This window comes from Gallinula chloropus (assembly GCF_964237585.1).
Source record: "Gallinula chloropus genome assembly, chromosome: 1".
Lineage (NCBI taxonomy): Eukaryota > Metazoa > Chordata > Aves > Gruiformes > Rallidae > Gallinula > Gallinula chloropus.
The window spans coordinates 170011193-170032881 of record NC_140085.1 but is presented as its reverse complement, the minus strand read 5'-3'; the positions used below and the strand labels follow the sequence as shown (position 1 = coordinate 170032881).

The 21689-nt window shown below is 37.8% G+C and overlaps 1 protein-coding gene across 2 annotated transcripts in view; it reads left to right on the top strand.

Annotated features, from left to right (window-relative positions):
- PIBF1 (progesterone immunomodulatory binding factor 1) overlaps nt 1-21689 on the top strand; it is a gene marked incomplete at both ends in the record, with an annotated part of 126385 nt that overhangs the window by 22503 nt on the left and 82193 nt on the right. For both annotated transcript variants that reach the window (XM_084277201.1, XM_084277200.1), the window contains 4 exons: nt 1561-1669; nt 5174-5355; nt 9889-10014; nt 14672-14770. In XM_084277201.1, the coding sequence (XP_084133327.1) occupies nt 1561-1669; nt 5174-5355; nt 9889-10014; nt 14672-14770 (516 nt within the window). The remainder of the gene's footprint in view (nt 1-1560; nt 1670-5173; nt 5356-9888; nt 10015-14671; nt 14771-21689) is intronic.

The window sequence follows — 21689 nt, the reverse complement described above, 5'->3', positions numbered from 1 at the left end:
AGAGTGCTGTTGGCATGACTGCATGAGGATATTTGGGAGCGCTGCAGGAGTTAATCACTTCCAGACTCGTTGCTGCTTTTAAAATGCTATGTCAAATCTAGTTCTGGTGTATTACACGTTATCTCAGTTTTAAAGCTGTGCTGTGCTTAATATAAAAACTGGCTAGCTTTTTTCCAAACTGCAAGCTCATACTGGCTCATTCATCTCACCGTTCTGACAGGGTCACATAGAGTGGAGACTGGTGCTTCTTTGTGCTCATGGAAAGCACTCTTAACCAGGACACCAACAGAACTGTTGTGGCTGTGTCAGATATTTTAAACATGAGTAGTGCAGCCCCCTCTGGTATCAGGGGGCTGTAGGCAAGGGACAGTAGCAACTGAGAACAAATATATATGGCTTTCTATTTGATCAGGAAGGTGGGAATGAAATTGCTATAGTTTTTCATCAGACTTCAATGTCTGCAAAAGATTTAAGAGAACTTAATGGGAAATAGTATCAAAAGCTTGATAAATCTAAGATGGACAAGGGTACTTACAGTTCGTTGCTAAAAGGAGAGATATATAGCACAAAGTTACGCTAAAGAATCATAGAATCATAGAATTGTAGGGGTTGGAAGGGACCTCGAGAAATCATCAAAGTAATCAGAGTAGGATGAAACAATTTAGGATGGGAATTCAGGATTATTCTATTACAATTTAGGACACATACCTGAACGTGAGCCAGCAGTGTGCCCAGGTGGCCAAGAAGGCCAACTGCATCCTGACCTGTATCAGGAACAGTGTAGTCAGCAGGACCAGGGAGATAATCATCCCCCTGTACTCAGGTCTGGTGAGGCTGCACCTCAAATACTGTGTGTTCAGTTTTGGGGCCCTCACTACACGAAAGACATGGAGGCCCTGGAGTGTGTCCAGAGAAGGGCAGCCAGGCTGGTGAAGGGTCTGGAGCACAAGGCTTATGTGGAGCAGCTGAGGGAACTGGGGTTGTTTAGTCTGGGGAAGAGGAGGCTCAGGGGAGATCTTATTGCTCTCTGCACCTATCTGAAAGGAGGTTGTGGTGAGCTGGGGGTCAGCCTCTTCTCAGAGATAAGCAGCAATAAGACAAGAGGGAATGGCTGCAAGTTGTGCCAGGGGAGGTTCAGGTTAGAAATGAGGAGAAATTTCTTCTCAGGAAGAGTGGTTGGGCATTGGAATGGGTTGCCCAGGGAGGTGGTGGAATCACCATCCTTCAGGGTGTTCAAGGAAAGGTTGGATGAGGTAGTTAGAGACATTGTTTAGTGAGTAATACAGATGTTGGGGGACAGTTAGACCAGATGATCTTTTCCAACTTTAATGATTCTGTGATTATTTTTTAAAATACTTAGAAATGAAGAAAATTATTTAATATACGATACTGTTGTAATGTTAATAACTAAAACCGGTATGATTATCACTTTTTACCCTATGAGTGACTGTTTGGAAGAAGTCAGTGTCATGAACTGAAAGAACACTAAGAAATTACAAATGCACAGGCATCTTGCTCATAACATTTTATGCACCTAATAGTTTTGCTTTACTTTAACAGTGAACGTGATGTATTTGAACATGAATTGTCAGAACTCAGAAGAAAATTCGAAATATTAGAGGTGTCACACAAAGCACAAGCTAAAGAAAGAAATGACTTATCAAAAGAGGTAAATATAATGTTCTTATTTCAGTAATTTTCTATTTCTTCACCTCAGGAATTTGTCAGTATCAAGTCTGTCAGGATCACCTGTAGGATCATGGAATTATTTAGATTAGAGTGGTGCTCAGGATGACACCTGGTCCATCTCTCACATGCAGATCAGAGCCAACATGTCAGGTTGCTTAGGGCTTTGTCAAGTTTTGAATATCACCAAGTATGGAGATGCCACAGCCTTTCTGGATGATGTGTGTCAGTGTTTGTCCACCCTCTTGTCAAAAAGCTTTTATTAAACAAAATCAGAGTTGTTGTAGCTTTTTGCTGTTTCCCTAATTTCCACAGAAGTTAATTCTGTGTTGGGAATAGAGAGACTGCTGTTCTGGACATCTTTCTGTGATACTACCTATTGTCAAGAGGAACTCCAGTGCTGCTTCCCTTTTGGGCATGACCAGTGGTGGACTGGTTTTCTCCAGTGTGAAACCTTGAAAGTCTTTCTGATAGGAAAATGAATAAATGCTTCTTGAGGAACAGAGAACTTCTCATCTTTGTCAGGGTTTCAGTGAGTTCTGATGCAGTTAAATCAGTCACTTAAGTGACTCAGTCATTGCCATTCTGGTAGCACTAGTGTTTCACAGGAGAATATGTTTCTGCTGCTCCAGATATCCCAGGAGCCAGAGACCTGTGAGGTCAAGAGAAATGTTCTTTAATTCATTCATCCAAGAGTCACACATTGTGTTCAGTCATGGCTGCTTTACTGAGCATGTATGATAACTCAAGGGACTCAGAGAAACACACATAGAGAGCATTTCCAAGTCCACTGCCTTGATCTGTAGGACTTTTGGTACTTTATATCAGTACAAGCTTCCAGTACTCAGTATCCATTATTACTGTTTCTGCATCTAAACTGTTCGTGGGGAGGATTGCTTCAAGGAACCTCCAGGATTACTTACCTTATGTAAGCTAGTTAGGATAGAATTATCCAAAACTGCAGGAATCACGAAGGGATTTTTCCCATCATCTGATATAAGTAACTTTGCAACAGCTTTTTAGGAGGGAGAAGAGGCTTTTACTGAATCTCAGGGAAGAAACTTTTTCATTTTTATTGTCATTGACAAGTTACTGAATGGTTTGTAGCTCGGAGCAATTTAAATGCAAAATAAGAGTCTTTTTAAAACTTGTTTTTCTGTATAGAAATCTTTCCAGGAAACACAAAAAGGAATAGAGAAATAATTGATTGGCTATTCTGAATTATGAATTTATTTTTTATTGTGAATGAAAGGAGCACTGCAGGCAAAGGTTGCAGTTAAGTTCTGCACTAGTTCATGTCAGAACCAAATGAAGGAGAATTTAGGGGAAATTGTGTTCCTTAATGTCTCTGTGTAACAGTGTTACAGATAAAATAGGGGTTATAATTACCACTTCAAAGATAGCATTCCTCTGCCTAATTTCACAGTTAGCCACAGAAATTCTCAGAAACACTGGGGAGAAAAAGCTGAATTTCTATTAGAAAGTATCTTTTGTATTGTCCTCTTTTCTATCAGTCTGAAGGCTTTGTTAGACCGTCTGTTCATCAATGTTCTAGCATTGTAAGGGGAAGTAAGAAGGCAGATTTGTTCTCAGCATGTAGCAGTGGCCAAAAAACATTCTTATGCACATCAAGTTCATGTAATCAAGTATTGCAGATTAGCAGGAACAATGGCTTTTTTTCATTCACTTTATACTAATTTAATCTGTGAGGGAATAAAAGTAGTACTACTTTAAACTAAAATACCACTTCAGACTCGTTACCTGAATCTTCTGGAAGGTCCATGGTGTTTTTTCCATGTGCTGGTGCAGTATCATAAGTTCTGGATCAGAAAAGCATACAGTTGTAAGCATTCACATGGTATTATTCCAGGGAAAGAGGAATTGGAGTGGTAGTAATGCCTAGATTTCTTTCTTCATGTAGTAATTGCTGATGTCTCTGTTCACTGTGGATATATACATATCACCTGTTACTTGGAGAGAGGGGACAGTTGTATGTTTTTCTTAAATAAAACAAAAGCATAGGACAGGCATTTATACCTCACCCTCTGTAGTGCTCAGCAAATAGGCAGATGGAGAAAAGGGGGATAGGACAAGGGGCAATGGCTGCAAGTTGGAGCACAGCAAGTTCCGCACCGACATGCGGAAGAACTTTTTCCCAGTGAGGGTGACAGAGCCCTGGGACAGGCTGCCCAGGGAGGTGGTGGAGTCTCCTCTGGAGATATTCAAGACTCGTCTGGACGCCTATCTGAGTGATATGTCCTAGGGAGCTGCTTTGGCAGGGGGGTTGGACCCGATGATCTCTCGAGGTCCCTTCCAACCCCTACAATTCTATGATTCTATGAAAAGCATGCCTCTGAGAGTTATTTCATTTTATTTTGATTCTGTTTTGTTATGGATTTTTAGCTGTTTAACTAGTTGCTCCATGTTTTTGACTCAGCTATCTCCCTTAAGTAACCTTTAGTCCTTTTCTGACTCAGGAAGGGTGAATTCTGTCTAAAACATGTACATAATGTCTTCATATCTTTGAGGGATGTATTTCTGATAAGTTAGTAATTTATCATCCTCTGAACTTGGCATGTGACATCCTCGGGACCTTAAATGGCAAAATCATAGAATCACAGAATGGTTTGGGTTGGAAGGGACCTCAGACATCCAGTTCCACCTCCCCTACCATGGGCAGGGACACCCTCCACTAGACCAGGTTGCCCAAAACCCCACACAACACTTAAATCACTGTAAACCATTTAAGGTGATAAAATTGCTCTTTGCTGTCACGAGGACAGAGTTGGCCACTCGGCACCAGTGCCATTATACTCTGTTGCTGTGGCCACTTTTTTTGGAGTAGTGAAGATGATCGATGCCATGATTGGGAAGGCTGTTACAGAGACTCACAAGACATTAATGTTTATACTTTGGCATCAATTCAGCCTTCTGTAGCAACAGCATGCTAAATGAAAGTCAAAACAAGGCAAGCATAATCCTCTTTGCCCTTGGTGCTAGCCTGGAACATTACTCTATCCACGATAATCATGATGTACTTCAGCCCCAAAACTAAAGTTTCACTGTTACTTTACAGAGCAGTAATCACTCTGGTGCACTTAAATTTTTCATTTTTTTCCCCTGAGAATATTTTAACAGATTAGTAATTAATTGATGTCAAATTGGTACCAGGACGCAATATCAGTATTTCTGGCATACTACTGAGTCCTATCACTAGCTCAGTACCATTTAAATACAGAGATAGGTTAAGGGACACTTTACCTTTTTTTCAGGTGCTAGCTACCAGAAATAAATAATGAAAACTCATAAAAGTTTAATTTTATTAAAGTCTTTTTTTTTCAGCAGAAAACTTCACCAGCTTATATTAAACTGAAGTGTAAATAGTGATTTCACAGAAGAGTTAAAACGAAATCACGAATATGTGTACATAGGTTAAATACTTATCTTCAAATTCATGTTAAAGTGTTCTCTTTAATGCCTTTTATAGCTGGCAACCATACAACAATCCCTCAACCTGTTGCAAAAAGATAAGGATTATCTTAATCGTCAGAATATGGAGCTTAGTGTTCGCTGTGCACATGAAGAAGATCGTCTTGAAAGACTTCAGATTCAGCTAGAGGATGCCAAAAAAGCTAGGGAAGATATGTATGAAAAATATGTTGCATCCAGGTAAGTTACTGGGTGTTCCATTTCCATCAGTAGACAAGTTATTTAGCTGTCATGCCTCGTTTCTTGCACAAATCCTGTTTAACTGGAAATAATTTTAACTTTCAGACAGCTAGTCTGTATTAACTAAAACCCACTTCTGTTGGGTCTTAATGTGTATCAGGAAATTTTTCTTAAACCTTTGATAGGAGACCATGGTAGTGAAGATGTCAGCACTGAAAGTTTATGGCAACTATTCTCGTAGTTGTATATAAAAATTCAGAGGTAATTGTAATTATAATTACAAGTTTTTGTAATCAAAAGAGAGAAAAACACATTAAAGTGCATCTGTTACATATCTTACCCCCCAGGCCCCAAATGATCCTTATTAAAAACAGTATTTTAAAGGCAAGCTGAATTATTATTGCAGATGTTTAACTTTTTGTCAGTGTTTGAAATAGGACATAGTATGTTTCATATTGTCTATTAGAGCTATCAGTCTTTCATTTCTCAAGTTTGAATACAGATTCTGTAAATGTAGCCTTCCAAAATAAATTGATCAGTGTGCTACCCACAATGATAAATAGTGTCAAATTCTTACACTATTTGAATTGGTATAGCCAGATATATATATACACACACACATATATGGGACGTTGAACAGGAAACACTGTTATTCATCTACATGTCTTGCTACATACGTAATACTGTACTACAAATTATCATAGAAGATCTCAAGTTGGAAGAGACTCCTAAGTATCCAACCCTCTGCTCTTTGCAGGAGTACCTAAAACTAAATCATATTGTTGTCCTAATCAATATAACCTAAGGGCAGTGTCCAATTTCAAATCACATACAGATTTTTTTTTTACTCAGAATTCAGGATTATCCAGTTCATGTTGTTTCCCTACATCTAGATGCTGAAAAATACCATTTCAGTATACATCCCTAAATATTTTCCTGTGTGTATTTCATTAATGAACATAAAACTTTTTTGGTGTAGTAGTATCCTTAAAAAACACATGTGGATTGAATCAATGATCTTAGATTAGAGTATGAAGTACGTTCAGCTTCTCTTTAGCTGCTGGCTTCTGTTTGAATCATGAAGATGGAACTGCAAACAGCATCAATAAATATTATGTCCTTGTATAATTAAGATTAAATGTGCTAATATGACTCTTCTGTAACGGAACTAGAAGACAAATTGTTATTTAAATGGAAGTAGGAGAGCACTCTGCTGGATTTATGAGCTGTGTGGTTCCAGATCATATCAGAAGTGGGTTTAGTACTATTTTTCCTTTCAGTGTGGTCACTTAAGCTTTATTTTTTCCTTTTGTTTTTCTAGTGTATACATCAGAAGTATGCTCACCTGGAACTTCTGCATTTTAAATAATATTTTAAGACTTTCTTTTAAATGGGGTTTTGAAAAACCATGTAGATCTGAGCAGTCTTCCTCTAGAAATGTGCTTGTAAGCACTGACCCTTTTAGCTAGATTTCTATTTCTAGAAAACTACTGTGAAATCCTTTGCCTGTAATAATGATGTAGCTGCACTTCTACAAAGCTGTCTCCATTTGATGAATCTACAGAAAGATGTGTGTAGTTTGCCTCTGCCACAGCTTGGGATACTGTGCAACCCTGCTTCACTGGCCTCTGGAATATCAGAGGTCTCTGTCTTTTGCATTTTGATACCAAGTAAAAAGAAATTTGGTGACTCTTACTTTGCCTTTGGAGATCTTGGTACTGTCAGCAGGATTCTGTACTGTGACCAAATGTGTCTCTTTGCATTCACATGGTGACTCTCTTCATGATCTTAATTTTCATAGGGCAGGTATTAACTGCAAAGAATAATGCAGGAGCATCTGCTCTTCTCTAGTGACCTTTATTGCCTTTCATGGCAGAGAACACAGTGTGTGGTACATCAAGCAGCATGTGTAGGACTGCGCGGGGCACTGCAGCTTGGGCAGCCTAGGTTTCATTTAAGGTTCTGCTGCTGACCTGCTGATGAACTCTGAATAAGTCATTTTGTAATGTAAAATTGTAATGTAAAACATTAATGTAAGATTTCTTTTGTCAAATTGGGTAATAGTGTCCTTTTGTAAAGAATGAAAAACCTGCATGTGATCTGCTGTACTGCAGAAGCTGTCTCTTCTTTTTCCCATGCACATGGGGCATGTCTGTCTATTCAAAACAGCTTAACCCATCCATCTGTCAGGTCAAATATCTATGGTAATAGTTTTTTTAATAGAGAGCTCTCCAGAATCCTATTTATTTGTTAGATAAATCAGAGGGGTACAAAAGTAGAGCAGGAGGAATCTGTACAAACCGGTGGACATTCTACGAATGTACCAACTGATGGACATTCTGCGGTCCCTCAGTGCTAAATGGAAGTGACATCAGTTTTGAGAATAAGCTTCTATTTGCTACCTTTCAAAGAATTTGAGGCTTTTAAATGCTCCCTTCACAGATGGATCTCTTTTGGTTGCTGTAATTCAGGAGTGAAGATAATGAAAACAAACTATTTTTAGAAATAAAGAATAATTCACCTTCTGGTCACTGTTATGACTGCTGGCATTGACATACTGTAATTAGAAAACTACAGACCTCAGGAAACTGAGTGATTAACTTGCCAAATTTTTAAGAAAACACACTTGAAATTTGGTTGAGAATATGGCAAGATGAATGGCAGTAGCTCACAGCTACAGTTCTTTGGAGTCTATGCACAGACCAGTACAAAAGATTTCCCTATATATGTTTAATCTTAAAACACAATCCATAGTTAAATTGAGATGTTCACATCACGTTTAGTTTATTTGCAGTATAAAGCCTTATGAATAATAGTCTTGGAAAGACACTCATTAAAGCCTGCAGCCTGGAGAAGACAAAACAACTTGATAAGACAAAACCATTTTTAATTACTGCTCAAGCATAGGACTGTAGCAGCAGGTCAGGAATGGCAATTGCAAATGATGGTCCTTTCATTGAGCAGCAGCTTGGTGTTTATTAAACAGCATTGGTAGGGCAGTCAGGCTGTATACTCAGAATGTGCCCTTTACTATACCATTTGTTTATTTTAGTCTTCATAAAGATAAGCATGACCTTGAACTGTCTTTCTGGTGACATCACTGTGGGTGTTCAAGACTTTTTCAGGTGGTTCTGATTTTTTTCAGCGAACCTTCCTGACTTGTAGCAGTTTTGCTGTGGGAGGGAAAGTATAATTTCTGCAATGACAGAAATTTATTTTTTGGGAGTAGTAATGGTAATAGCAAGTTGTCTAAGTACCAAGAAAATGGTGGTGCTGCTTGAGTCACCACATAAGAATCGTACCTTCAAGTCCTGATCTTCAGCATTTTTTTTCTTTTCCCCTGCTTATTGAGCCATATAACACATAAAAGTGTATAATGGAAACCTTACCTTCCAGTACAGTTTGGTTTGGTTTTATTATAAACTTCTTCATTGTGTCAAAGATCTTCATGAAGTATTTTGCTGTAGTGTGGTGCACTTGAGGTAATAGAGGAGATTAGATTTACTCTTATCTTAAAGTGTTAACTGAAATTCAGTGTCTCGATATGAAGGAAAAGAGAAAAACCTGGACAGCAAGCATCCTGACATTTAAATATCTGAGGAGGTTTAGTTACTGTGAAGGAGTTTTTGGTCAGTTTAGGTACTAATTTCTAGAATAGAAATAGGCTTTTATTTTCAAACCTGTAATTTCTACCAGCTGCTTCACTGCTGTTTGATTATTCTTGAACATTAACTAGATGCTATAAATTTTAACATTTAACATTCCTTAGCTGTTAAGCACTTGCAGCATAAGACTTCTTTTGTAGGAGAAATTATTTATGAGATTCTCTACAATCTGTTGTGAGCTTCCAAAGTTATAAAAACAGCAATAGTACTCTGAGATTAAATTCTTTTATCCTGGAATCTTCTGATATCTGCAGCTTAAAAACTGAAGTTTGTATTTTAGTTAACTTATATGTCACATTGACAGGATACGTTCCCAAATCTTGGATTTTTCTTCACAGATCTCTACAACATATAATGTTCAGTGTTTCTTATGATGAAATGGAAATAGTACATAACCAAGTCTTGTAGTAGCATGGCAGTATTGTAAGTTAGCAATACGCAGTTATTAAAGAAGCTAGGAAACCTTGGAAAACAAAGAATCTATTTTTTTAAAGTGGTTAGTTAATGTAAACACTCAAGTAGAGGCTGACAAAGAATTTCTGGAAGAATGTGAGGCATAATGTAGCATGATTAATCAATGTCCCATTACTTAAAATAACAAAGGGAAAAAAACACAACAGGATGCAGAAAGCTTTTATTTATTTCCAATTCAATATTCTTTATTCCTGATTGATTTTGACTCAAATTGCATAATAACATAGGATAATATTTGTTTCAGGCAACTCGGAAAGAAAATGAGAAGGAAGTAAACTAAATTGTAAAATAATGAAGTGTTCTGCTGTATTTGTGCAGTTCTACCTGAAGTTCTGATATTTTGGCCGTCACAATTAAATTTAAGTTTCCATGTTGTGTATTTGTTTGCTTACAGAGACCACTACAAAACAGAATATGAAAAGAAACTGAATGAAGAGTTGGAACAAATAAGGTTGAAAACAAATCAAGAAATCGAGCAACTAAGAAGCACTTCGAAAGAGATGTATGAACGTGAAAACAGGTAGGTGAGATGTAGGCAATAACCTCATTAGGGCAGGAATGACCGAGTAATGTTTTGTGCTTAGGTCTAACCCTAGCTGACTGGCTTTTTGAGAGGTGATCAAAATGTGAGAATTTAAGTTCAATTCTAAAACTGATGAAACCATTCTAAAAACTATAGTGAAATATGTGTATGCTAAATGTTTAGAATCACATGCTGGTTTGGGTAGGAAGGGACCTTAGAGACCATTTATTTTGAATGCCCCCTGTCATGGGCAGGGACACCCCCCACTAGACCAGGTAGCTGAATATGCTGAAAATATGGTGCTGTATTTATTATTAAATGTCAAATACTCAACACTGTCAGTGAAAAATACTATTTAAAGTTCTAGATAAACCGATTCTATGATAGATAAGGGAAGAGTGACCCCTGTCATCTACTTGGATTTGTGCAAAGCAGTTGACATTGTCCTGCATGATATCCTAGTCTCTAAATTGGAGAGACATACATGGACTACACAGTGGATAAGGAATTGGCTTCATGGTAGCACTCAAAATGTTGTGGTTAATGTCTCTATGTCCAAATGACAAGTAGTACTCCTCAGGGGTCAGTAATGGGACTGACACTGTTTAACATCTTTGTCAGTGACGTGGACAGTGGGATCGAGTGCACCCTCAACAAATGTGCCAATGACACCAATCTGTGCGGTGCACTGGAGAAGCTAGAGGTCATGGATGCCATCCAGAGGGACCTTGACAGGCTTGAAAGGTGGGCCCATGTGAAGCTCATGAAGTTCAACAAGGCCAAGTACAAGGTCCTGCACATGGTTTGGGACAATCCCAAGCATAACTATAGAGTGAGCAGGGAATGGATTGAGAGCAGTTCCGAGGAGAAGAACTTGGGGGTGTTGATTAGTATAAAACAACATACACCAGCAATGTGTGCTTGCAGCCCAGAAGAACAATCATATCCTGGGCTACATCAAAAGAAGCATCACCAACAGGTCAAAGGAGGTGATTCTGGCCCTCTACTCTGCTCTGGTGACACCCCTCCCGGACTACTGCATGCAGCTCTGGGGTCCCCAGTACGAGCTGTTGGAGGAGTCCAGAGGAGGGCCACAAAGATGATCAGAGGGTTGGAGCACCACTCCTTTGAGGACAGGCTGAGAGAGCTGGGCTTGTTCAGTGTAGAGAAGAGAAGTCTCCGGGGAGAACTTCCTGCACCCTTCCAGTACCCGAAGGGGCCTACGAGAAAGATGGAGAGGGACTGTTTGTCAGGGAGTGTAGTTGATAGGACAAGGGGTAATGGCTTTAAGCTGAAGGAGGGGAGGTTTAGATTTGATACAACAAAATATTTATTTCCTGTGAGGGTGGTGAGGCACTGGAACAGTTTCCTAGGAAAGCTGTGGCTGCCCCCTCCCTGTCAGTGTTACAGGCCAGGTTGGATGGGGCTTTGGGCAACCTGGTCTAGTGGAGGGTCTCCCTGCCCATGGCAGGGGGGTTGGAACTAGATGGTCTTTGAGGTCCCTTCCAACCCAAACCATTCTATGGTTCTGTCATTCTAAACATTATTGGTTTGAAGTTTGTTTAGATGTATAGTTTTAGTTAATTGGAAAAAACCCCAAAGTGTTGGCTTACCTGTCACCGTATATAGGCAGTCTTGAATCTGTGCCAGGAGACCAGAAAAGTTGATGCAGAAAGCAAAGCAATTCAATAAGACTTAGGCCTTTCAAAAATAAATCTATTTAAGATTGTTTACAGCATTATAACTCAGAAACCACTTTATTATAAAATCATATTTTGAAGATGATGATTCTAGTCCTGCAAAGATCTGCATATTGAATTTTGTATGTGTGTCATCTTGTTGAATTCCATGGAATTACATGCAGTTAGGCACATACATAAGCCTTTAGGGATCTAAGTATTTATATTTTGACACTGGGTTTCTGTTTGAGCTTGTTCTTTGCTCAATGGGAGCAGGACTTAATAATATATTGTAACTTCATTGTAGATGTCCTGAATGTGTCTTGTGTGAAGAAGGAAATGACTGTAGTAAAAAGATATTTGTGGCATCAGCATCTGTTCCTCTAATAGGTAGTTTTGTTACTGCTTGGAAGAGTGAAAAAAGAACATGACTCCTGCTGTCTGTCTTCCAGTCAACTGAAAGGTTCTAATTAAAAAAAGTTACATCAGTCTGTAGTTTTGCAAGTGTGAGTGAAATACATACACACACAGAGACATATATCTGCACCACTTCCTGTATGCAAACCTATTTTGAATTAGAAAGTATGAATTTAAACCTCCGCTGTTAGTGGAGATTTGCTAAAGATCTGTATATCATTTAGAGAGCTACTGAAAGATACTTCATTGGTACCCAGAACCAATTTACAGATGTTTTGTTCCAGAGAAGGGCAACGAGGCTGGTGAAGGGGCTGGAGGGCAAATCCTATAAGGAATGGCTGAGGGAGCTGGGGATGCTTAGCCTGGAGAAGAGGAGGCTGAGGGGAGACCTTATCACCACCTACAACAGAGATGTTGTAGAAAGGTGGGCGATGGTCTCTTCAGCCAGGTGGCAGGAGATAGGACAAGGGGTAATAGCACAAAGCTGTGCCAGGGCAGGTTCAGATTAGATGCTAGGGAAAAATGTTTCACTGAAAGAGTTGTCAGGGCCTGGAACAGGCTGCCCAGGGAGGGGGTTGAGTCGCCATCCCTGGATGTGTTTAAAAAAGGGGTAGATCGGATACTTAGGGATATAGTTTAGCATGGGATAGGAACGGTTGGACTTGATCTTAAAGATCTTTTACAGTCTTGTAATTCTGTGATTCTGTGATTCATTCTGAAGTAATTACTTCTGAAATGTAAATCCCTTAGATTTGACTTAATATGTTGCAAAAAAGTATTTTTAGCAACATAAATAAAATATAAAATATACTTTTATATGAAAATATATGTATTTTTACCAAATACTAAGAAAATGCCACCATAAGAGTGCTTTGCAATCTAAAGTGCCCCTCAATGGTGAAATAAATGGAACCCCAAATTGTGAGCAAAGCAGTTTGCGGTGAAGTTGTGTAATATGATGAGATGCTGCTTGTGATTGAAAATAAAGCCAAGATGCTGGCTTCACCTTCAGGCTCAAAGTACGGAATGGTATTACAGCTAAGCCAACCTAATACTCAGTTGCTCTTAGGTCTTGCCAAGCCAGATGGGCCTGATGTTTCCCTTGAATTTATGGGCACTGATTTTACACCTGGATGAGTCAGATCAAGAAGCTAACATGGTGGGGAGGGAACCTATAGAAAAGTAATGCTTCCATTGTTTTAATGCATGTGGGCTCAGTTTCACTTGTGTGATTGTAGTAAGCATTAAGTATGTTTGTGTTAGCAAGTATGAGTTAATTCACAGGGCATGTGAATGTCTTCATGAGTTCTTAGTTTGGATTAACTGTAGTCTGTTCCCATATTTCAAACACAGTTTAGTAGTTTTGAGCATGTTTGTGGTGGGTTGACCCTGGCTGGCTGCCAGATGCCTACCAAAGCTGCTCTGTCACTCCCTTCCTCAGCTGGGCAGGGGAGACAAGATATAATGAAAAGCTCGTGGGTCGAGATAAGGACAGGGAGAGATCATTCCACAGTTACCATCATGGGCAAAACAGACTCAACAAGGATTAAAAATTTATCTAATTTATTACTAATAAAACCAAAGTAGGATAATGAGACATAAAACCATCTCTAAAATCATCTAATATTTTCCAAATGCTAGTGAATGTTCAGGAGTAAACCAGGAGTAAAGTAAAATCTTTAAAAATGGTCATACTGTAGGTGTCTGGTCCTCAACAACCACTGTTTGCTCTGCAAATCAGATGTGACTGTGTTGCACTAAATGATGGAGATACATAAGCATTATCTACTTTCTCTTAGTGCAGTTTACTGCAGTATTATGGTACAGGCAGACCATAGATTACTGCAATACTAGTACCCATATAATTTTAAAACTCAAATGCTACATCTATTTTCTTTCATTTGGCACTGATAGATTTGTGTCGGTGAAATACAAATGAGATTGTTGGCAAGTCTTGAGTCGTTTTGGGTTAAAAAATTGAAAAAGTATGGATTGCGATAAAATACTTGTGTTATATTACGGTTCAGTGCAGAATAAAAATTATTACAACAATAGAATCCAGAAGGAGACACCAGTGATGTGCAGTAACCTACATATTGGACTACACTAGCAATTAGTTGTATGTGGAAGTTCGTTTTCTATGCCTAGCTCATCTTCCTCTGCTCTGTCATCAGAAAAGCTGTGAATCACATCAGCTAGGAGGACAACACTCCTCTAGCTGGTAGTGAAGTACCGAGCAAAACCATCAAAATTCCTATAAAAATTAAATAAATTACAGTTTTAGTATTTGAGAATTATTCATGTATTTCTACATATAAATAGATGGTTTGATCATTGATTTTAGACTTTCAGAACTGGAAACTTTGTTGGTACATATGAAACTAATCTGAAATAAAGCCTCTGTAATTAATAAGGCATGTAAATGGACAGACCTCTCTATCATTCTGTGAGAACTGAAGAAGGTAGTATGCGAGTTAAGGTCAGTCAGTAGTCATTCATGAAGCAAACCAGTCTTTTTCCTAGGAGGCTCTTGACAGAATAATGTTTGTTTCTTTCAGAAATTTGAGAGAAGCAAGAGATAATGCTGTTGCTGAAAAAGAAAGAGCAGTTATTGCTGAAAAGGACGCTTTGAGAAAATATGACCAACTCTTAGAACAGTAAGTATTTTCTAAAATGCATATAAAAATATAAAGGTATAACTATATTTATATCTGAGGAGTTGTAGGTATGAGGAATGACTGTTCTGGTTTCCTGCTTATAAAGAATAAATTGAATTACAAACATGCTATTTAAGTGAAGTTACGGACTTAACTCTAGTAGTAAATTCTTTTCCATTACCAGTGCAGTAACAATATGAAAGTTTGACCTCTCTACAATCCTGTAAAGACAAGCAAACAAAATGATAAAAATAAATATAAAAAATCATAGGCTCATAGAATGGTTTGGGTTAGAAGGGACCCCAAACACCATCTTCTTCCACCCTCCACTAGAGCAGGTTGCCCAAAAGCCCCATCCAATCTGCCCTTGAACACTGCCAGGGAGAGGGCAGCCGCAGCTTCTCTGGGCAATAATTATGCATCAGCCACAGGTTATGCATCTCAGAGCCAGATTGTGGATTTCGTATTTCACTGTAGTAGTGGTCAAACCCTGAACCTGTTCTGTTGGGGTTTTTTCCTAGCATATGATAATTTGAGTATTTTGGTTTTAATTAAAATATCAACTTTATAAAGCTGTAAACAAAGGAAACATAAGAAGGAGATTTTAAAATGCAGGCTTTAGAGGGAAAAAAATTATCTTGTTTGGTATACTTATGCTTCTCTCCTGTGGCTTTTTTCAGTGATAAAGTCTCCAATTCTGCAATTTAAATAAGTTAATATGTTGATTAATACTGGTTTTGAAGTTCCTTAGATGATTATGCTTTTCACAGAAAAAAAATATCTGTTTGGGAAGGTGGAAAACCCTTCTTTAAAATGTAGTTGTCTCTCTTTAAAACTACCTCTTTTCTAACCACTGTACAGACCGTGACTTCTTCCATATTCCAAATCATCTACCTAAATGAACTGCAAAGTAGCAAACTGACATGATGAGATGTTTTGGCAAGGGGGTGGACTAAATGATCTTCCCAGGTCCCTTTCAACCCCTAACAAGCTGTGATTCTGTGTGAATAAATGCCTTCATTTAAAAGACCTCAAATTCTGAATTTACAGTAAAATGACAGGTGGCAGTTTTGTGGAACAAAGAAATTCTGTAATATCATGAGAACCCCCAAGATTAAAAAGGAATACCTGTGTTGTCCAATTCTATATTTAAGTAATTATAGCAGCTAGTTCTACTTGAGTGAAAACAAGGTGACTCATCTTAGTTACCACTGGTATCATAATCTGTATAAACAAACATGTTTGAAAGCCTCAGAAGTATGTGGAATGTTGACTGGCCTGAACCGAGTTTAAAGCCCCTGGCAAATCTTGTGATCAGAAGTGCAGCTAATACCCAATCTGCTAGTCAAGCGCAGTCATTTTCATTTGTCTTGCTGATGTTTGTGATTGCTTTTGGTAAACAGCTATTTACAAATGTGAAGAAAATACCAAAGTGATAATATTCATGAAAAAGTTATATTGAGAAGGAACCTGCTGTTTCAACTTCAAAGTAGATCTCTAGGATGTCAGGATTTAAGTTTTGTTGCTCTCTCTGCTATTGCACAGCTGTAAATTGTGTGTGAGAATCTGTGTCTCATTTACCTGTGAGAGTGAAAAAAACACAAACAGTTGATTGGATTTTTTTTTGGCTGAAACCATGGTCTATGTCACACATGTTCTAAAAAAAATTGTGACCAAATGGAAACATTTTCACTTTGTTTTAAACTGCTGGCAATGTGACCAAGACTTTTTTCTGATTTTAAAGGTCTGTTACCTCAATTGAAAGTGTCTGGGGATTAAATGAGGAGAGCAATTCTGTAATAGCTCCATCATCTAGCGCCTAGTAAAGTGTAGATATTGCATGTGCTCCAACTTTATCTTCTTTTAAATATTCCTGGAGCAATGTTTTCAAATTATTAACTCTTAATTGGTTACTAACTTCTCTTTGCCAAAAAAAAACCCAAACCCAACAAAACACCAGCACCAAAAAGTAGAACAAATACCTCCCAGTTTCCTGTTGGTTTTTTCCCAACTGGTCAAATTTTCTGGTTTCACATTATGTGTGATGTCAAACTGAAATTGTTCCTTTGTTCAGAGTAGACTCCAAGCTCTAATATGAGATGAACTCTTTCAAGAGCACTTGACCTCAGGGGATGCCCGCAAGAGCCATCTCTTGCCTTTGATTGTTCACTTACTTTAAACCTTAAGCAGTATAATTTCCTTTTTCAGGACCATACAGATCAGCTCTATCAGTAGAAACTGGTTTGAAAATTCCAGAAGTACTGGGAACGCAAGGGAAATTGACAAATGGTGTGATTTTACAAAATCTTAGTGATTAAAAATATCTGTATTTTTATTACAGTTGATTGTTGCTCATAGGATGTACTCAAGGTGATTTTTCTTTTCCTGGCTTTGTAATGGTAAAATGAGAAGTGTATAGAAATTAAGAGAAAGAAAACAGGCATGCAGTAAACAGAAAACAAAAATTCAAGAAAATTGTGTCATGGGAGTGCTGTTCCTTCAACTTTGCAGTGGGCACTATATCAAAAAAACCAAAACCAAACAAACTTCAGTTTTTTAAAAGCTAATGGGAGGTTTTAATTCCTGCCTCTGACAACGAGGTAAGAGGATATTTTTAAGTACTTTTTTTTTTTTCCATGTTATTTGAATATGCACAGATGATGAAAGGGCATTTTTAAACGATGTTTTTATAGTTCAGTTGAGTGAAGTCAGGATGGTGGCCATAAAAATAGTTTAGTCTTAGGCTTGTTCTAGAAAGATTTCAAAGGATTTTTGATTAATATTTAAACATTTTTGGATTGATGTATGTAGCTCAAGTATTTAAAACTATAAGATATGTAATGGACAACCTGGTAAAGGTAAATATATCTTGAGGAGTATTTTTTGTGTTCCTGTTTAGAAATACATTTACAAATAAAAAGCAAAATAGAAGTCATTGACATTTCTTGATAGGAATTGTCTATGCTTCATAGGTTTAAAAAGTATGCAAAAAGTTCTCTGTGTGTTTGTGTTTATCTATTTAATGCTTTTCTTTCCAGTCAGCTGCAAGATGTGTATACATTTTGGAGACTTACTTTAGTCTGTCCATTAATCTTTATAATTTAAATATCTTTTTTGATCCCCGTTTTCTTTGTTCTTTGTAATTATATTACTTTTTTTAGAATTCATTTGCAGGTGAGATTAATGCTATCTGACTTTAGTCATCTGTCTTAAACTTTTTGTAGATGATGGAGAGATGTGATAGATCCTCTTCATAGAATGAACCTTTAAATTAGATGAAATTAAGATCCATCAATCTTCTTATTAATTGTAGGCAAGCCTAAAGGACTATCTTAGATGAGAAGATAACTGGATAAATTTACTGAATAAATAAATGTTCTACTTTGCATTCAGAATCTCTGCTTAGTATGCAGGAATTGCGTTATTAGATAAACATTTATTACATTATACATTCATTGTTAATAGAAACATTAAAATTAATTATGGGCCCCTTCTATTAATGTGTTTTTATAATCCAGATGTTGCTGATTGCAATAACAGGATTCTAATCTTAAAATTATTACAGCAATGTGTTTGCGTGTCTGTCTTACTGCTGATACTGAAAGAAGGGCCTATTGTCTCTTCAGGGGTATTTTTACATAAAGTAAAGATTTAAATAATGAATTTAAAAGGATACATGCTGAAAATATCTGGCCAAAATATTTATTTTGCAAAGCTGCCATAACCCTATAAATAAACTACTGTTGGGGTCTTTCACTCCCTAGACATGGCTGCTACTTTTGTATATGGTGCACTTTGTACTCCTTTGTAAACCTATGCAGGTCTTAAAAATCACTACCACTTTAAAACTTCAGGTAACCTCATTAGTGTTTTCTAAAATGCCTTTTTTTTAATAATAATTTCCTCCTGTTGTATTCATTTATGACTTCTGTAGTCTGGTGTGTATGCATCATTTTTATAACACTTAGGATTTGTATCAGACTAAAGCTGAGCCCTTTACTGTTATTGTTAGACCTTGTCCAGCCAATTACACAGTTCCCTTAAAAACTACCTTTATCTTGTTCTCCTGATGAGAAAGTTAAGTATGAGGTGCAGCTAAAAGGATAAGAGATGGATGTCATGGAAACTGCTGAAAAACACACTCTTAGAAATTCAGAATCAATGCAAAGAAAGCAGTGAAAGGACCAGAAGTGATAGTGTGATGGAGAAGCAGAGAAGAAAAAGTCCATTTCACGGGTGACTAGGTCTAGTTGGTTTCCAAGCTGTAGAAGTAGCACTGAAATCCGTCACTAAATCAATTGTATGCATTCCATATTCTACTGAAATGACTCTTCTTTTTACCTTTTCTTCTGAAGATATGATTATTTGGAGTTTACACCTTCATGGATGATTTTAAGCTGCTGTCTAGCAAGTGATTTGTCCTTTGGTGATGTTTCTGCATGTAAGTCTGACATAGCTCAAAGTCTACTTCATAGAACCATAAAATGGTTAGGCTTGGAAGAGACCTTAAAGACCATCAAGTTCCAAGTTCAAATTGCACTATAATTAGAATACATCTTAATAAGCAGAAGGAGAAAGCCTAATTAACTGATCTGATCAAATATATGAGTATTTCCACACTGACATGCGGAAGAACTTTTACACAGTGAGGGTGACAGAGCCCTGGGACAGGCTGCCCAGGGAGGTGGTGGAGTCTCCATCTCTGGAGATATTCAAGACTCGTCTGGACACCTATCTGAGCGATATGTCCTAAGGAGCTGCTTTGGCAGGGGGGTTGGACCCGATGATCTCTCAAGGTCCCTTCCAACCCCTGTGATTCTGTGATTCTGTGATTAGTGTTAGGAAGATTGTACACCTGCTAGGGCACTCATAGTTGTCCTTGGTTGATCCCTAATAAGGATCTCAACGTTTGACATTCTTAGCTAAGGTAGTGTTCTGCCAGAATGAATGCTTTAAGTGCTGTAACCAGCTACCTCATAACTGTAGTTGACGTGGTGTTGTACAATTTTCAATGTCAAGACTCATTGGAATGATAAGTTAGGCTGAGGGCTGACTTTTTTGAGCTTCTTTGCATCTGGAATGTAGGCTTTGAAGTTATGCTCTCTTACTGTGCAAGAAACATTCAATGATTATAGCTCTAGATTTTTTTTAATTTGTTACCCTTGCCCCAGATCCCAGGAAATAATTCTCACAAAACCTTATTAGCCTCTTAAGGATGCCTTGGGAAGGTTGTAATAAAGACATATCGTATCATAAAAATTTACCTTAAGCCTTGATGTTCTTGTTTTACCTTTTCATTTCCTACTAAACAAAAAATCTTAAAACATTAACGTTAGTAAAGGCAAAATTCTGTGATGGCTATTATGCTGAGTACCTACGAAACTACTTAGTCTTTTAAGTCCTTTGTTGTTTTGTTACCTTAAAGGCTGAAAATGTGTCAGTGTCCTCTGAGAACAACTTTGAAAGAAGTTACAAATTCCTTCAAAGAGTCATGGTGTGATATAAGGATGCTGCTGCTTAGTCTTCATGTATTTCTTTAATTACACAATCAAAACTTCCACTGCAATCCATGATTTTGCTATGATTGTTGGTATCCCTCATGTATACAAACATTTTTGTGATTGACTGTGCACAGCTTCTACTTAACTATGTATACAGGATAAGTATACAGAATAAGTACATAGGGGTCCTTCAGAACTCATTACCAAATCAAGTTTTGGGTGCTAAAAGTTTCTGTGGGTTTCAAAGGCAAACTGAAAACACTCAGAGATGTTTAACAAGCAGAAACAACATGCAGTTCAGGAAATCTCTGAGCTAGAAATAGTTGAACACTAGTGGGAAAGGATTAGGGAGAAATAGAATCATAGAGGTCCACCACTAAACTGCGTCCCTAAGCATCACACCTACGTCTTTAAATATCTCCAGGGATGGTGATGCACCCACTTTCCTGGGCAACCTGTTCCAATGCTTGACAACCCTTTTGGTGAAGGAGTTTTTCCTAACATCCAGTCTAAATCTCTCTTGGCACAGCTTGAGGCTGTTTCCTCTCGTCCTATCACTTGTTACTTGGGAGAAGAGACTGACACTCCCCTGGTTACAACCTCCTTTCAGGTGGTTTTAGAGACCACAAAGGTCTTACTTTCAGGCTCCTTTTCTCCAGGCTAAACAGCCCCAGTTCCCTTAGCCATTCTTCATAAGACTGGTTCTTTTCATGAGCTTCACTGCCCTTCTTTGGACATCTAGCACCAAAATGTCTTTCTTTTATTGAGGGACCCAAAACTGAGCACAGCATTTGAAATGTGGTCTCACCAGTGCCAAGTACAGAAGGACGATCAGTTCCCTTGTCCTGCTGGCCACCGTATTGTTGATAGAACCTATGCAGAAGATTTTCTTGCTCTTCTCAAACATACACTGTTCTGTGTAGAACAGAACAGAAACTATGAAACACTGGGTAATTCTCAACCTATTACAGTATGTGCTTTGTTTCCCTTAGAAAAGTCTAGATAGAAATGAAAGCATCTATCTGAAGATGAAGTTAATGTGAATTTTTTTTAAGATTGTTACCTACATCAGGTTATCTATGAGAACTAGATTTATTTCTGGAATGTTTCTAGCCATCTGAGCTTGAAGGATTAGATTTGTGTGTGAAACCCCTAGCAGTATTAGGTATCTCAGAACATTTATACCTCGATGGCATATGAGAACAGAACCTGTTCTAAGAAACTCCCAAGTTTTTAGAATACAAAATAAAAACAATTTATAAATAACAGCATGACCATAAATACATGAAGTGATTGTTAGTTGCATCTCTACCAAAACTGTGTGTTACAGTGAACGGTCAAAAATTTTTCAAAGTGGGGAGATTGTATTTTCTGTGTGGCCATAAAAAGTTCTGATATTAAAATGTACTGCTATATTT